This window comes from Gorilla gorilla, chromosome 16, assembly GCF_029281585.2.
Source record: "Gorilla gorilla gorilla isolate KB3781 chromosome 16, NHGRI_mGorGor1-v2.1_pri, whole genome shotgun sequence".
In the NCBI taxonomy this organism is placed as follows: domain Eukaryota; kingdom Metazoa; phylum Chordata; class Mammalia; order Primates; family Hominidae; genus Gorilla; species Gorilla gorilla.
The window spans coordinates 91,464,035-91,480,340 of record NC_073240.2 but is presented as its reverse complement, the minus strand read 5'-3'; the positions used below and the strand labels follow the sequence as shown (position 1 = coordinate 91,480,340).

At 50.2% G+C, this 16,306-nt stretch overlaps 1 protein-coding gene across 2 annotated transcripts; it reads right to left on the bottom strand.

Annotated features, from left to right (window-relative positions):
* Positions 1–134: 134 nt before the first annotated feature.
* Positions 135–16,036, bottom strand: TTLL13 (tubulin tyrosine ligase like 13). Of its 2 annotated transcripts, XM_063698846.1 has the most exons (16): positions 15,738–16,036; positions 14,621–14,888; positions 13,915–13,955; positions 12,160–12,278; positions 9,656–9,786; positions 9,244–9,400; positions 8,332–8,475; positions 7,891–7,976; positions 7,344–7,575; positions 6,685–6,869; positions 3,419–3,604; positions 2,941–3,118; positions 2,467–2,646; positions 1,554–1,665; positions 649–892; positions 135–350 (listed from the first exon to the last, which is right to left on the bottom strand). In XM_063698846.1, the coding sequence occupies exons 2-16, from the start codon at positions 14,875–14,877 to the stop codon at positions 155–157; spliced, it is 2,448 nt and encodes an 815-aa protein (XP_063554916.1). In that variant the 5' UTR covers positions 14,878–14,888; positions 15,738–16,036; the 3' UTR covers positions 135–154. The 2 variants fall into 2 exon arrangements, with proteins under 2 accessions (XP_063554916.1, XP_055219073.2); XM_055363098.2 differs by lacking the exon at positions 135–350 and having other exon boundaries at positions 645–892; positions 15,738–16,035.
* Between the last annotated feature and the right edge of the window lie 270 nt (positions 16,037–16,306).

Here is a 16,306-nt window from a genome sequence, read left to right as displayed (position 1 = left end):
CAAGTATTTCCCGCTTCACTTGGTGGGGGTAAGATCTGGGCTCAGGCTGCTCAGTGGCCCACCCTTTCTGCCTGTAACTGTGGAGAGGGCTTCCCTGAAACGTGAGGGCCGAAATGAGGTACAGGACGCTCCTGGAAAACTGCATAAACTTTAATTAAAGTACGGATTCCGTTTCCAAGAGCCGTCCCTCCGCCCCAGCGGCTGCGCAGGCCTGCCTGTCTCCGCCACCTCGGTGGGCAGGGCTTCCGCTCGGCAGTCTTCTGACGGCGACAGCCCAGTGCCTTGGGCAATCGGCTTCTCTGGGAAGGGGGCTCATTGTCTCCTGGATGGCCTCCAGCCCCGGGCCGCACCTAGGGTTCAGACCCATCACCTAGCGATAAACCCAGGCTAAGGCTTGATGAGCAGAAATGAGTACATGGCTGGCCTTGGCGCCTCTTCATCTTCTAGTCTTTACCGATCCCCAATTAATCTCAGGGTATTGAGGAATTCTTGGTGTCTTTGTATTTTGCCTTATACAAATGGGGTTCCTGGGCAGGGCTTTTCAAAGTGGAACTTGGTGGCAGTCATTCATTTAGCAAAGATTTAATGCCCTTTGGAAACCTGGGGAGGTTATCCAGGAGAGGTAGAGTGCTTCCCTCCTGCTTTTACCTGAACTGATTGATGTTGAGGAGTGCTCTGGAACACTGCAGCATGGGTGCAGACGCAGGGCAGAGGGGAACCTTGGCTGCTCTGTGTTCAGAGTTTACCATGGAGGGCAAGGTGCATTCAGTCCATGAGTCAGATGCCACTCTTTCCGGTTGCAGAAAATAGCCCTGCTTTGGGGTTAAAGTGGGTGGCACTGATCCTGCCAGGACTCGGTTTATGGCTTCTAGCCTTCTGCTGGCTTGTCCTTCTGCAGTGGAAACATGGATGTCCCTGAGTTGGTATTCACAGAAGAGATTTGTTCACCTCTTTCCCACCTGTGGCCCAATTACCAACACAGAGGAAGGGCATCTCATGCTTCCCTCCACTGTCTTTCCCACACTGTATTGTAATTGGTATGGTATGTCTTCTTGTCCATGTTCCTATTACCTCTTGAGTGCTGGGACTGTATTTCTGCCATTTCTATCACCAGGGTCTAGTGTACAGAAAGGATTAAATAGGCCTGGTGCGGTGGCTCACACCTGTAATCCTAGCACTTTGGGAGACTGATTCGGGTGGATCAGGAGTTCAAGACCAGCCTGGGCTACATGGCAAAAACAAAATATACAAAAGTTAGCCGAGCATGGTGGTGTGTGCCTATAGTCCCAGCTACTCAGGAGGCTGAGTCAGGAGAATTACTTGAGCCCGTGAGTGGAGTTTGCAGTGAAGTGAGATCAAGCCATTGTACTTCAGCCTTGGCGACTGAGCGTGACCTTGTCTCAAAAAAAAAGGAGTAAATAAATGGGTACCCTAACTTCCCCATTCTTACACTGGTGGAAGTGCCATATTATATTTTAGGGGCATCCAAGCTCTATGCTTGCTAGTGGGATTTACATATGTCAAAATGAACAAAGCTAGTTTTGCATACTTACGGCTAGTGAGCCTGATTCTGGCACTGGAAAAATAGCACCTCCCAGCCTTCTTCATTGACAATGAACAGGAGTTGATGGCTGCCGGCTCTCCTGTCCAGTTGAAGTTCTTGGGCTGCAGATGGTACCGGGGAACATGTGGGATTGCAGCATTCATGCTTGGCAGTGCCCCTAAGATCCTGGGGATTGATTCATGGGGCAGAACTGGATGCAGGAAATGAGGAGCGCCCTGCTCTGCGGCAGCCCCTCTTAGGAGCACCAGTAGGACCAGACTCATAGATTTCAGTTCTTGACTGCCCAGCCTGTCCTAGCAAAATCTAGGCTAGAGGAGAAGAGCAGCCCCTTACCACATTTTTATGTAAGTTTGGATGGAGCGTTGGAAGAAGGAGGTAACTGAAAAAAATCTCTTCTAGGCCGTGGCCACTGTTTAACCAGATACTCCTTTGGGGTTCAACAAAAACAGAAGATCCAACAGGTTTGCTACCAGCCCAGGGAATAGTGAAAGCGGCAGCTCTTTTGTTGGCCCAAATCTGTTTACTTATCTCCCATTAGAGCTGGGGCACTGGCAGTGCTAGGGAGAAAATTATACAGAAGCCACTGAGGGTGGTGGGCTTGTTATTTGTCAGTCATGAGTGTGGGGTTATTTTGGGACAGGAATATAGAGAGCAAGTTTCCTGTAAATGAGAAGGTTTGGAGCTGCAACTTGCTGGATGTCATATCTAAAACAAAGGAGCTTGAGAACAGACGCAAAAGGAATCAACAGACCCTCTCCCAAGGTCCAGCTAGCGCACTCTGCTTTCCCAGGCTCCAGTGACAGATACCATCACACAAGCCTCCTTTGTTGAGACCAACACCATGTCCTGGAACGACAGCCCTTGTTCCCTTTTCCTCTGGGAGACTTCACAGGGACCCTCACCCGACTCTCATGAAGTTTTTTCTGGCCCTGGGGGCCAGGGTGCTGCAGACGGGTGAGCTGCTCTACGATACCCAGGCTTCGGATGAGAGTCTCCCTTTGTAGCAGAGCCTTCATCCGCTCCAGCTCCTCCTCTTCCACAATTTCTTGAGGCCTCATGGTGTCCAGCTGTCCCGGCAGCAGCTACAAGGTACATGAGAGATAAATGCAGGATCTCCAAGGATAAGTCCCAAACCATTGCCCAGGATGGCTACAGGCCTCCTGCCCACTCTACCCTCATCCCTTCCCTGACCCAGGAAGGTTCCTTTTGCTGTCCATTCTCTCACTTCATCTTCCAAAGGATCGGATTCAATTTACTGATTAGGAACTCCTCTCTCTCGTGCATGGGGAGGAGAGGACAGCAGAGATTCATTCCCCACTCTAGTTGTCCCAACCCATTTTCCTGTGAAAAGATAAGAGCTACAAAACCCCTGGCACCTCTTTCTCCCAGTTGCGGTTCCTGTAAGCCAAGCGGGTGGAAAGGCTCCGGAGCCCTGCCCTGGGTCGGCTTTTCTCCCCAGCTGATTCACCCTGGTTCTGGTCCTTGGCCTTTTGCCTCTTAGTGCCCGAGGTCTCCTGCTGTTCCTGCTTAAGGCGGATCTCCTCTAGTTGCTGCCTGACAAGACACAGCAGCTTCAGACACTAGAGAAATGGTGTTGGGGAGAAGAGGGGTGAGGAAAAATGGGGATGAGGAAAGAGCAGGAAATTACAATCTGTTCTTAGCACTGATGGGAGAGCAATGAGAGGGGAAGATAGGAAACCTACTAAACTGAAAAGAGTCACTAAGAGTCTGATAGGATTTATAGCTCCATTCCTCTTTGCTTGTGTCTGACTTCCTCTTTCCCTGCTGGGAAGCAATGCAGCTTCAGGACTTGTCCCCACCTAGGTGTGCAGAGGAGAATGTCGGTCAAAGTACCTGGCACACTCCTCTCTGGCCTTGGAAGCAGCAGTCTCCTGGAAGAGGGAGCCATTGTGCTTGAAGAAGCGGGCATACTTCTCTGTGTCAGGCCCAGGGTAGATCCGCCGGTATTTTCCCAGGTGAGAATCCTCATATCGTTCCTGGTCCAGCATTGCCACATGGAATGACTCAGTTTTTTCTTTCCTGTGGAAAGCAAGCTCAGTGAGTCAGAGGAGGGCTGTGGGAATGTTCAGTAGGGAAAGGAAGACTGACTAAGGTTTGGAGACCCTCCTGCTGGCTTCTTGACCTCCCAGGCCCCTGCCCAAGTAGGGAAAGCTGCCAAGCCCATCTTTGGCCAGCCCCCCATGTGGGTAGCCATGAAAATAGGCTTGACTTCCAGAAATCTGATTTGCTTTTCTTTTCTTTTTTGAGACAGGGTCTTGCACTGTTGCCCAGGCTGGAGTGCACTGGCACAATCTCTGCTCACTGTGTAACCTCTGCCTCCCAGGTTTAAGCAGTTCTTCTGCCTCAGCCTCCCAAGTAGCTGGGATTACAGGCATGCACCACCATGCCTGGCCAATTTTTGTATTTTTAGTAGAGACAGGGTTTCACCACATTGGCAAGGCTGGACCTCAAGTGATCCACCCACCTCGGCCTCCCAAAGTGCTGGGATTATAGGCGTGAGCCACCGTACTCGGCCTGATTTTCATCTTAAGTGGAGTGGGGTCTACTCGTAAACTAGCAGTCCATTATCATAGTCTTTTAGGTTTCTGATTGTAAAAGTAACATATGTTTTGATATAAGCTTTCCATTTGAAAAAAAAAAAAAAAAGTGGCCAGGCATGGTGGCTCACGACTGTAATGCAAGCACTTTGGGAGGCCAAGGCGGGTGGATCACTTGAGGTTGGGAATTCGAGACCAGCCTGGCCAACATAGCGAAACCCTGTTTCTACTAAAAATACAAAAATTATCTGGGCATGGTGGCGTGTGCCTGTAGTCCCAGCTACTTGGGAGGCTGAGGCAGGAAAATTTTTTGAACCCAGGAGGTGGAAGTTGCAGTGAGCCAAGATCGTGGCACTGCACTCCAGCCTAGACAACAGAGTGAGAATAGTCTCAAAAAAAAAAAAAAAAAAGAAAGAAAAAGAAAAAAAAGTAATATACGTTCATTACAGAAAATTTAGAAGAGCAGAAAGAAGATAAAGCCTTCCATAATCTTACTATGCAATTAGCATGTTGATTATGAGCATGGATCTGAGGCAGGACCTCTTGACTTTGAATCCTGGCTCTGCCACTCACTAACTTGTGCGTGCATGCGTGCGTCCTTCCTTCCTTCCTTCCTTTCTCTCTTTTTTTTTTTTTTTTGAGACAGAGTCGTGCTCTATCGCCCAGGCTGGAGTGCAGTGGCACAATCTCAGCTCATTGCAACCTCCGCCTCCTGGGTTCAAGTGATTCTCCTGCCTCAGCCTCCTGAGTAGCTGGGATTACAGGCATGCACCACCACGCCCAGCTAATTTTTGTATTTTTAGTAGAGATGGGGTTTCACCATGTTGGCCAGGATGGTCTTGATCTCTTGACCTCCTGATCCGCCCACCTCGGCCTCCCAAAGGGCTGAGATTACAGGCCTGAGTCACTGCGCCTGGCCGCTTGCTTGCTTTCTTCAAATGAAAATGAAATAATGCAACAATATTTTTATTTTATTTTTTAATTTAATTTTTTGAAACAAGGTCTCACTCTATTGTCCAGGCTGGAGTGCAGTGATGCAGTCTCAGTTCGCCATAACCTCAGCCTCCCAGGCTGAAGCCATCCTCTCACCTCAGCCTCCTAAGTAGCTGGGACCATAGGCGCGCACCATTACGCTTGGCTAATTTTTGTATTTTTTGTAGAGACAGGGTTTTGCATGTTGCCCAGGCTGGTCTCAAACTCGTGAGCTCAAGGGATCCACCCACCTCGGCCTCCCAAAGTGCTGGGATTACAGGTGTGAGCCACCACACCTGGCCACAACAATATTTTTAAATGGCTGCCTAGTACTCTAGTGTACGATTGTATTTTGTTTATTTAGTCCAGTACTGTTCAACCATTTTTCCTTATTGAAAGACACATTTCATGACCCTCAGGTACACAGTCCAGTCTTGTGGGAATAGCCAGTATATTACAGTTCTACTTCACTCCCATTCATCACGCAGACATCTGAGTGCTTACGGTGTCCCAGGCCCTGTGGCTCTCGTGGGGAATCAAACACACACTGCCCCTGCATATTGGAATGTAAGTGGGAAGAGCAATGTGATCATAGTGATAACTATACATGTACTCAAATTCATTTGTATGTATCATTAACAAATTACAATTTTAGTATCGGTAACCAGTTACCATGTTTGTAACTCATTTTACAAAGAAAACAACAATGGGTGACCAACACGGATGTAAACGATTCTCTATTATTGAATGACTAAACTGTTTTCTGTGTTTCTTTATTACAAAGTTTCTCAGGAACTGGTTTCTAAAGGAGATTTGTTAGAAAAACAAACCAGCTAATCAAACCACAGAAAGTTCCTTATGTGCTAATGTGAGAATGGCTCTAAAATACATTGCTAACCAGGGTGCAGACAGTGTGAAAGTTATGCCTCTGTCTGGGTAGGCAGGGAGAAAAATATTTTGTATAAATACATATATATTAAATGCGTACTATATACATATGATAGTAGGAATGTTGATTGGCTCCAGAGAGGAAAACTGAGTACCTGGAGGAGAAGGGGAGGAGAAAGACTACCCTCTGTATTTTTAAAATTTTGAACTTATCTATGATATATGACTTTTTTTTTTTTTTTTGAGACAGGGTCTCACTCTGTTGCCCAGGCTGGAGTGCAGTGGTGCAAACATGGCTTACTGCAGGCTTGACCTCCTGGGCTCAAGTAACCATCCCACCTCAGCCTCCTGAGTAGCTGGGAATACAGGCATGCCACCATGCCCAGCTAATTTTTTATTTTTTAATTATTCCTTTGTTTCTTTTTTGTGTTTAAGGGACAGAGTCTCACATATTGCCCAGTCTGGTCTTGAACTCTAGGGCTCAAGCAATCCTCCTGCCTCGGCCTCCCAAAGTGCTGGGATTACAGATATGAGCCACCAAGCCTGGTCCTGTGATTTTTTTAATGCAAATATGAACATATTATCTATGCAAAAAGTTGTTTTTGATAGCAAATCAGCCCCAGGCCACATTCTTCATCTAAAGGAGGACTTTTACTCTCAGGAATAATGAAGAACTAAACACATGCCAGACACCTAGCACACCTAGATTCTCGTGGCTGTCGGTAGCACTGGAAAAGCCGTTCCTTGACTCGCCGCTTATCCTCCTCTATCACCTTCCTTTTGTCACAGCCCCGGAGGTTGACAAGGGTCATAGCATCACAGAGAAGTGCATCCTTTACTTCTTGATCAAGGCATGAGTCCGTGGTAAAGCTTGGAGAGTGGTTTACCTGCCAGGAGGAGTCATTATACACCCCTTTCCCAGACCACCTGAGCAGGTGGTGGCCTCTTGCAGGCATTAACTAGAGGGTCTAAGATATTCCTCTCCCATGGCCTCAGCCAGGGAGGCTGGATGCTCTGGCTTCCAAGGCCACAAAACTCTGCCATAGAGATCTCCAATTCACAGACCAGTGAGAGCAAATCAGCTGGCCTGCCTCTCTAGATAGTGTGTCCCTAAAGACTTAACATTAGGGCACTGGGGATCCCAAACCTGCATTCCTATGGTAGAGGCCAAAAACCACCAAGATTTGACTCAGCAGGTCAAAAGGGTAGAGATCTTATGCCTTCTGCTCATTCCTGCCCACCCCAGGGCTTTCACATCTCCCATTCTGTGTTCCACCACCTGAGTATACCCCTGTCCCAGGTGTCCTATTCAAGGAGGCCTCTGGACCTTGGTTTTGCAAAGCCTAGGAGATAATCCTCACCTCTAGCAGCCAGGGCTTCAACTTGTGGTCCAGCAAGATGTCAAAACCAAGGATTTCAAAACAGGCACATGTACCTCCATTCAGATACTGGGGAAAACAGGTTCGGTAGTTGTGGCGTAGAACAGAATGGGCTGAGATGATGGTTTTGATGATGATGTCCTCGATGTCCCCCCACAGCTCTCCAGGGTTGTAGCTGTGCTCTTGCAGCCAGATGTTGAGTGTCGACAGCTTCCTGCGAGGCCCAGTGCTCAGAGGAAGGCCAGTTTCTAGGCCACTGGGCCAGGCTGTAGGCAGGAGGCTCCCTCACACTAACGCTAATTGCATGCCTGGGCTTTGAAGGGCTGCTAGCAGTTTGGAGCAGGGACTAGTTATCAGGGTGAGGTTTGGGGCTGCACTTAGAGCTCCAAAGTGCAGGCACAGGACAGGGTCTATAAAGGCGGAGTTTCCCTGGGCAATTAGCCTCCCAAGAGTCAGCTTGGTTTCATGGGCTGCTGGGACTGTGGGGCTAAGGGGCAGAGGAAGCAGGAGAAAACAGAGTAGGGAGTACCTCTTACTGCCCACAGCGTCATCCCGGACAAAATTCTCATTGTGTTTGTTGATAGCATAGTTGGTCAGGTGCATGCAGACATTGTCCTGTGGAAAGAGTGGCCCTGTGGTCTCAGACTGTCTGCATGCGGCCGTCCTCTCCAGCCCTTCATTACCTTGTTGCTCCCCACCCCTCCCAAGGATCTCTCGTCTCCTGTCTGTCTCCACCAGAGGACTGCTATTCTAGATGATCCTGGGGAAGAGGGTGTGCTGGGCTCCTCCGGGTGCTGACCTTTTCTCCTTCACCACCCACCAAACACTTGCCTCCCAGCTAGATGCTGCAGCTCTTGCTGGCTTCATTCCTTGTTCTTTGGTGACAGTGACAAACCTCTCTACCATGTTTCTCTAGAGAACCTCAGCACTTATGGCAGTGGAAAAGAAGAGTGCTTCCCAGTCCCCTTACCAGGTTGTTATGGCTGGGCTCCATATAGGGTGTGGTGGCAAAACGGGCTAGGCCCTCCTCATATATGAAGATCCGGAGAGGGTCACAGGATGTGATCAGGACGTAGACTCGCATATCAAACTTGAAGCCATCAATGAGGAAGGGCTGGGAGCATGCAAACCCATGAGGGAATAATAACACTTTTGAAGTGCCTACTATGTGCTGTTGTAAGTGCTTCACATACATAGCTAATTGAATTTCCACAATAACCATGTAAAATAGTTACTGTTATTACTCCTACTTAATAAATGAGGAGAGGCCAGGCATGGTGGCTCATGCCTGTAATCCCAGCGCTTTGAGAGGCTGAGGAGGGTGGATCACGAGGTCAGGAGTTCAAGACCAGCCTGGCCAAGATGGTGAAACCCCATCTCTACTAAAAATACAAAAGTTAACTGGGCGTGGTGGCAGGTGCCTGTGATCCCAGCTACTCAGGAGGCTGAGGCAGAGAATTGCTTGAACCCGGGAGGCGGAGGTTGCAGGGAGGTGAGATCGTGCCACTGCACTCCAGCCTGGGCAACACAGAGAGACTCCATCGAAAGAAAGAAAGAGAGAGAGGGAGAGAGAAAGAAGGAAGGAAGGAAGGGAAGGAAAGGGAGAAAGAAAGAAGGAAGGAAAGAAAGAAAGAAAGAAAGGAGACAGAGGCACAGAGAGAGGGTAAGAAACTTGCCCAAGGTCACATATCTGGGAAGTGGAAACTGAGATTCAACCCCAGGCAGGCTGGTTCTGAACCATGGCTGGATACTGCCTCCAGGAAAACGGGGCTAGTGGGAAGGGTAGAAGCCTAAGACCAGCTTCCTCCCTGGCTTTTGGGAGAGATGAGGCAGCCCAGTGCTGGGGACTGGGGAAGGCTGATGGTCCTGAGGCATCCTTCACCTTGGAGATGTACTGCTGGCAGATCATATGCTCTCCTGGCTTGATCTCCCGGGGATTTCGGATAATGAAGATGCCACGTCCCTGACAGCCACTGTCTGGCTTGCAGATATATGTGTGGGCTTTTCGCTGACGACCGTAGGACTGGAAGTCCCCATAGCTATGTGCAGAGAGGGCCTGGTCAAAAGGTTTCTGTGCATCATGGCTTTCCCAGGGCCACATGGAGCTCTTCCTGCTATCTAGTCCATGCTCTTCCTGGAGCACTCAGTCTCAGACCCTCTTTTCTTTGACCAGCTGAAACTTTCTCATTCCACTTCCATCCCTCTGAGACATTCCTAGGTCACAAGACCAGAGCTCTGAGAGCGACCCTTTTCCTCCCCCTGGTATCTCAGCATGGGAGGCCAGACCCACTCACTCTGCGGGGAGGCACCAGGTGCGGGGGAAGATGTTGTACTCAGAGGGATAGAGTTTGTACATGCGGTTGAGGTTCCGAGCCAGCAGATCTTTGCGGCAGATTTCTGTCATGCCAGGGAAGTGGTTGATTTTCTGAAACACAGCCAGTTAGTATGAGCCCCCAGAGTAAGTGGCATTTCCTAGCACCTGGGCATCCCAGGAAGCAGTGGAGGAGGATTGGGAAGGTTAAGGGAGAAGTCACAGTGGAGGTAAGCACTGCACCGAGGACCCCAAGGGCAAACATAGGAAGTTTCCTTAAGGCAGGTGAGAAAACCCTCCGTGACTCCTACCCAACACACACATCCACACTGAGCTCAGCAAATGAGGGGCAGTGAGAAAGAATGTACCTAGCCAAGACTGTGGCTTCCACAGTCCACCTTCTAACATCCCTCAGCCCACCAGGCCTAGTCCTCTAACAATAACGAATGCATGATAGCACAAAGCAGACAATGAGACGAAAGCATTCCCCAAAAGACACAAAAGATAAAAGGAAACTAAGAACCAGCCCCAAGGAATGTGATGCCATGGCATCCACTGAGGACATGACATCACCCTGGTGCCTGCCAGAAACCCCTGGCTGCTCTGTCCTGCTGGATGGGTGGCAGCATCCGGGATGCCACCAAGTAAAGAACAAATAATGAGATAGGATGTACCCACCAGACACTTCCTTCAGGTAATTCCAGAGACCCAGGAGGAGAATCTTTCCCTTGGAAAAGAATACCCTGGGGATGGTCTTTCCTGTCTGCACAGGGGGACAGCCACAAAGAGTATGCTAAGTGCTCTCCACTGGGTTTCCCCATCACTGGCTGCACTCACTGTATGAACTTAGTATTTCTGACCCTCCATGTCCTAACCAAGGGATATCTGCTGCTCAGGGCTGTTCTTGAGGATTTAATGGGGTAATACTATAAAAGCACTTAACACGGAGTCTGTTGTACAGTAAGCCCTCAGTAAATGCTGCTGATTATTGTTATCCTTATCCTTTTTTTTCCCCCTTCCCTGAGACAGGGTCTCCCTCTGTCGCCCAGGCTGGAGTGCAGTGGTGTGATCTCAGCTCACTGCAGCCTCTGCCTCCCAGGCTCAAGAGATCCTCCTGCCTCAGCCTCCCAAGTAGCTGGGACTAAAGCATGCACCACTACGCCTGGCTAATATTTTTTTATTTTTGTATTTTTGGTAGAGATGGGGTTTTGCCTGTTGCCCAGGCTGGTCTCAAAGTCCTGAGTTCAAGCAATCTGCCCACCTTGGCTTCCCAAAGGGATTTCAGGCATGAGCCACCGTCCACCATGCCCAGCCTGCATTCCTCATTTTACAAATGCCCCTCCTTTGGAGCGTCCTTCTTTTTTTTTTTTTTTTTAGATGGAGTCTCGCTCTGTCACCCAGGCTGGAGTGCAATGACACAATCTTGGCTCACTGCAACCTCCGCCTCCTGGGTTCAAGTGATTCTCCTGCCTCAGCCTCCTAAATAGCTGGGATTACAAGTGTGCGCCACCACGCCTGGTTAATTTTTGTATTTTTAGTAGAGATGGGGTTTTACCCTGTTGGTCAGGCTGGTCTTGAACTCCTGACCTCATGATCCGCCCGCCTCGGCCTCCCAAAGTGTTGGGATTACAGGCGTGAGCCACTGTGCCCAGCCTTTTTTAAAAAAAAACAAACAAACAGGGTCTCACTCTGTCACACAGGCTGGAGTGTAGTGGCATGATCTCTGCTCACTGCAACCTCCACCTCCTGGGTTCAAGCGAACTCCTGACCTGAATTGATCCACCCGCCTTGGCCTCCCAAAGTGGTGGGATTACAGGTGTGAGCCACCACACCCAACCTCCTCTGGAGCTTCTAGCACTTGCTTTCTCTCTTGGGCACCTCTCCCAAGACTAGTTGTGGGACAGGTTTTAATTTCCTCAACTTTCTGCCTGGCTTCCCCAAAGACTAAGCCTGCAGACTCTTTTAAATTATTTTATTGCTGATCACCATAAACGCCCAATTAGAGGATAATAAAAATGTCACAAGGCAGTTCTATTCTTGTGGACCCCAGTGGATCATTCCTGAATTTCTTGCCACCAGGCAGGACCCCGCAGTCTCCTAATGGATGTGGAATGCTAAACTAAGTTGCTTAGAAGGCTGGATCATTTAACTGGCCCTGCTGTTAGCTCTGAAGCTGCCTCCCAGTATTCTCCCTAAGATGTGCTCACCCACCCTGGAGAGGGCCAGCTACACACAGATGCCACCAAGCAAAGTGCAAATCATGAGATAGGATGTGCCCATGAGAAACTTCCTTTGGGTAATTCCAGAAACCCAAGATCTCCAAGAGGAGATCTTTCCATTGGAAAAGAAGACCCTGGGGGTGGTCTTTCCTGTCTGCACAAGGGGACAGCCACAAAGAGTAGCAGTCTTGGGTGCCTGGGCAAGGAGGTGGGAATAGTCATTCTGGGGCCCTAGCCCCTGTCGGCTCTCAGGTCAGGAGATGGGTACCTGAAACCTCTTCATGTCCATGACTCGTTCCAGTGAGACAGCGCAGTCTGTCCAGTACAGAGTCCACTCTTCATCCTCCCCCACCTCCTTCAGGCCACACATTTGGGCTGCCCGACGCACTGCAGAGACAGGGAGATCAGTAGTGCCAGCATGGACACCAGCAACAAGCCCTGGAACTGTGTAGCTGGGTCAGGTAAGGTATACACCTGACCCGAGGGCAGGTTGAAGAGGGAGGTAGTTCTTGCCTCAGCCCTGTACTTTAGTTACCACATGACAATTTCAAGTTCTTAGGGGCTGTCAGGGCCCTTCCAAAATACCTAGTAGAGAAAACTAGAACCTGGTTTTTTGTTTGTTTGTTTGTTTTTTAGAGATGGAGTTTCGCCCTTGTGCTGGAGTGCAGTGGCACGGTCTTGGCTCACTGCAACCTCCGCCTCCCAGGTTCAAGCGATTCTCGTGCCTCAGCCTCCCCAATAGCTGGGACTACAGGCGCCCACCACCACACCTGGGTAATTTTTGTATTTTTAGTGGAGACGGGGTTTTACCATGTTGGCCAGTCTGGTCTCGAACTCCTGACCTCAGGAGATTCGCCTGCCTTGGCCTCCCAAAGTGTTGGGATTACAGGCATGAGCCACCGTGCCCAGCTGCTCCTGTCAGTCTTATCTCTCAATCAGGGACGTTTATGGCTTGGAGAGCTGCCTATAGGTGGGGTCACACTGGCACTTCACACTCCATACTTGTGTGGCTCCTTATAAAGATGCCAGAGGGAATATTAGGGGAAGGACCTAGCTGGAGACTTTTTTTTTTCTTAATCGTTGAAGTCCCTTCAAGTCTTCCTTGAAAAAACTGTTTTAAGCTTGTCTCATCTCTGGTAAAATCTGGGAAGGGTCTGGCATGGTGGCTCCTGCCTGTTATCCTAGGCCTTTGAGAAGCTGAAGTGGGAGGATCACTTGAGCCCAGGAGTTCAAGACCAGCCTGGGCAACATAGCAAGACTCTGTCTCTACAAAACATTTAAGAATTAGCTGGGCAGGCTGGGCATGGTGGCTCATGCCTGTAATCCCAGCACTTTGGGAGGCTGAGGTGGGTGGATCACCTGAGGTCAGGAGTTCAAGACCAGCCTGGCCAACATGGAGAAACCCTGTCTACTAAAAGTACAAAATTAGCCAGATGTGGTGGCACATGCCTGTAATCCCAGCTATTTGGGAGGCTGAGGCAGGAGAATCGCTTGAACCTGGGTGGTGGAGGTTGCAGTGAGCCGAGATCACGCCATTGCATTCCAGCCTGGGCAACAAGAGCAAAACTCAAAAGAATTAGCTGAGCATAGTGGTGCAGGCCTGTAGTCCCAGCTACTGGGAAGCTCAGATAGGAAGACAGCTTGAGCTCGGGAGTTCAAGGCTGCATTAAGCTATGATTGCAATACTGCACTCCAGCCTGGATGACAAAGCGAGACTCTGTCTCAAAAATAAATAAATAAAATCTGGGAAGGGTGGGGCAGTAGTGGCTCTTGGACTTTTTTTTTTTTTTTTTCTTGTTTACTGTGAGGATACCCTCCCTAACACTGAGACTACCTGGAATGGCAATGTCTCAGCTTCCAGTGTCTGAGGCAGAGGACACCTAGGAAGCTCAGCACAGGTTAGAGGCAAGCCCGCCAGGCCCCAGGGGCTGGAAGCCTGATCGGGGGTCCATTCCAGAGGAAGAACAGCAGCTGTAGGCACCATGTTATGCACCACAGTGTGAGCGACGGGCTGGGTGCTTACCACTCTCATACTTGCAGTTGGTCAGGTTGATGGCCAGTGACCTGGAATGGAGGAATAGCATAAATCAGGCAGAGTGGGAGGGAAGGACAGGTACTCAGATGAAAAGACATCCAACAAATTCACAACACAATTCCTTTTCCCTAGAAGCCACTTAAAAGACAGACCAGGATGGGCCGGGCGCGGTGGCTCATGCCTGTAATCCCAGCACTTTGGGAGGCTGAGGCGGGCGGATCACAAGGTCAGGAGATCGAGACCATCCTGGCTAACACGATGAAACCCTGTCTCTACTAAAAATACAAAAAAAAAAAAAAAAAATTTGCCGTGCGTGGTGGCAGGTGCCTGTAGTCCCAGCTACTCAGGAGGCTGAGGCAGGAGAATGGCCTGAACCCGGGAGGCGGAGCTTGCCGTGAGCTGAGATCACGCCACTGCACTCCAGCCTGGGTGACAGAGTGAGACTCTGTCTCAAAAAAAAAAAAAAAGACAGACCAGGATGACATAAACAGGCTGGGATTCCAAAATGAGCTAGCCTAAATGGTTCTGAATTTTGTTTCTGTTGTATCAAAGGGTTAATGATACTCCAGCATTTCCTGTCCTCTTTTGTAGGCTAAAGGGAAGATCTGAGATCCCAGCTCCTCCAAATGTTGAAGGGAGGCCAATGGGTGACTCCCTGGAGCTGGGCAGTTGAGGGGATCTAGGGAATAGTTACCTGCGTTTCCGCCTTCTCTTCCTCCTCCCAGCTTCTAAGTCGCCTGTGTCAACTGGGGCTATGACTTTCTTCGGAATTTTTGTGGCCATAATGGGTGAGGGAACCCCATTTTTTAATGCCTTATAGTCAGCTTTTAAGAGAGCCTGCTGTGAAGAGTTAGAGGGGTTGGTAACTCCCTCTTTAACACACTTCTCAGATTTCTTTTCCTCAACATAGTCTTCCTCTGATTCCATGGTCCTACAGGTACTCGGCTCCATTCTCTCAGATTCTGAGGGGTTGGGGGGTGGGAATGAAGTGTATATCAGACCTCAGACCTCCCTCAGGCCCTAGAAGGCCTGAAGGAATCCACCAGAACGACCTTCATGCTGTTATAAGGGAATGTTGCTGCCCCTTCAGGACAAAACAGTTTCACTGAGGAATGGGATGTGTCCAGGTAGGTGGAGGTGCATGGGGGTGGAAGATACCAGTGAGATGTGGATTCCCTGATGACAAGCCCCAACCATCCAGGATCACACTGGATCATAAACGCACTGGGGTGCCTTCAGGAGTTGGACACAGATGGTATGGGCCATGACCATGGCTCTTTTGTTCCTGATTGGGAAAGAGGATGGCTGTGAGTGCTGGGGGGACCTTCGCTTTAAAATACAGCTGAATCGGCCAGGCGCGGTGGCTCACGCCTGTAATCCCAGCACGTTGGGAGGCTGAGGCAGGCAGATGACTTGAGGTCTGGAGTTGGAGAGCAGCCTGGCTAGCACGGTGAAACCCCGTCTCTCCTAAAAATACAAAAATTAGCTGGGCGTGCTGGTGCGTTGCCTGTAATCCCAGCTACTCGGGAGGCTGAGGGAGGAGAATCACTTGAACCTGGGAGGTGGAGGTTGCAGTGAGCCGAGATCACACCACTGCACTCCAGCCTGAGCGACAGAGCAAGAGTCTGTCTCTAAATAAATAAATAAATAAATAAATAAATAAATAAATAAAATAAAATACAGCTGAAGACCAAAAGCCCCCTACGCTGGCCCTTTCCCTCTCCCAGGACTCATTTTCTGCACGTGTACACACTAGGGACAGGCACCCGATGGCTAAGACCCTTTGGGCTGTGACGGTGGAGACTGCCTACCCGTGGTTACGAGGAGAGCTGAGGGGCTGCTGGGTCCGCCCCTAGCCGCCTGGGGATGGACTCAGCTGGCCGCTCATGTCCCCTCTTCCCCTGGCTCCAGTTCTCCCTGGGCGTTTCTGGGCGTCCGGAACCGCCTCCTCGTTTCACAGGACTGGCTGTCCCCACGATCGCGAGGGGGAAGCTGCTCCCCCGCAGGGGTTCACTCCTAGCTCCCGGTGGCCGTGGCTGCGGCTGCAGGGGCGGCGCTTCCTCTAGCAAGCCCGTGGCCGCCGCCGTTGCCAGGGTCACGAGGGCAGTTCCCATTGGAGAAGCGCTCTGGGGGCGGGGCTTTCCCGCAGCCACACCCACTTGGGCGCCGGCCGAGGCCACCTTGGGTGGGGGAGACAACGTTTGCCCTTTGGAGCTGGCCGGCCTCGAGGCCAGATTCCTCCGGTGCATCATGGGACTTGCAGCCCTCCCGCTTCGAAGCCAGTTCTCACCGCACTCCCATCTTTCCCTAAACCCCGGGCCAAGGAATTTGGCCAAGCATATAGTCAGGACAAATAGCTGTTTGCCTTTCCTCGATTCTC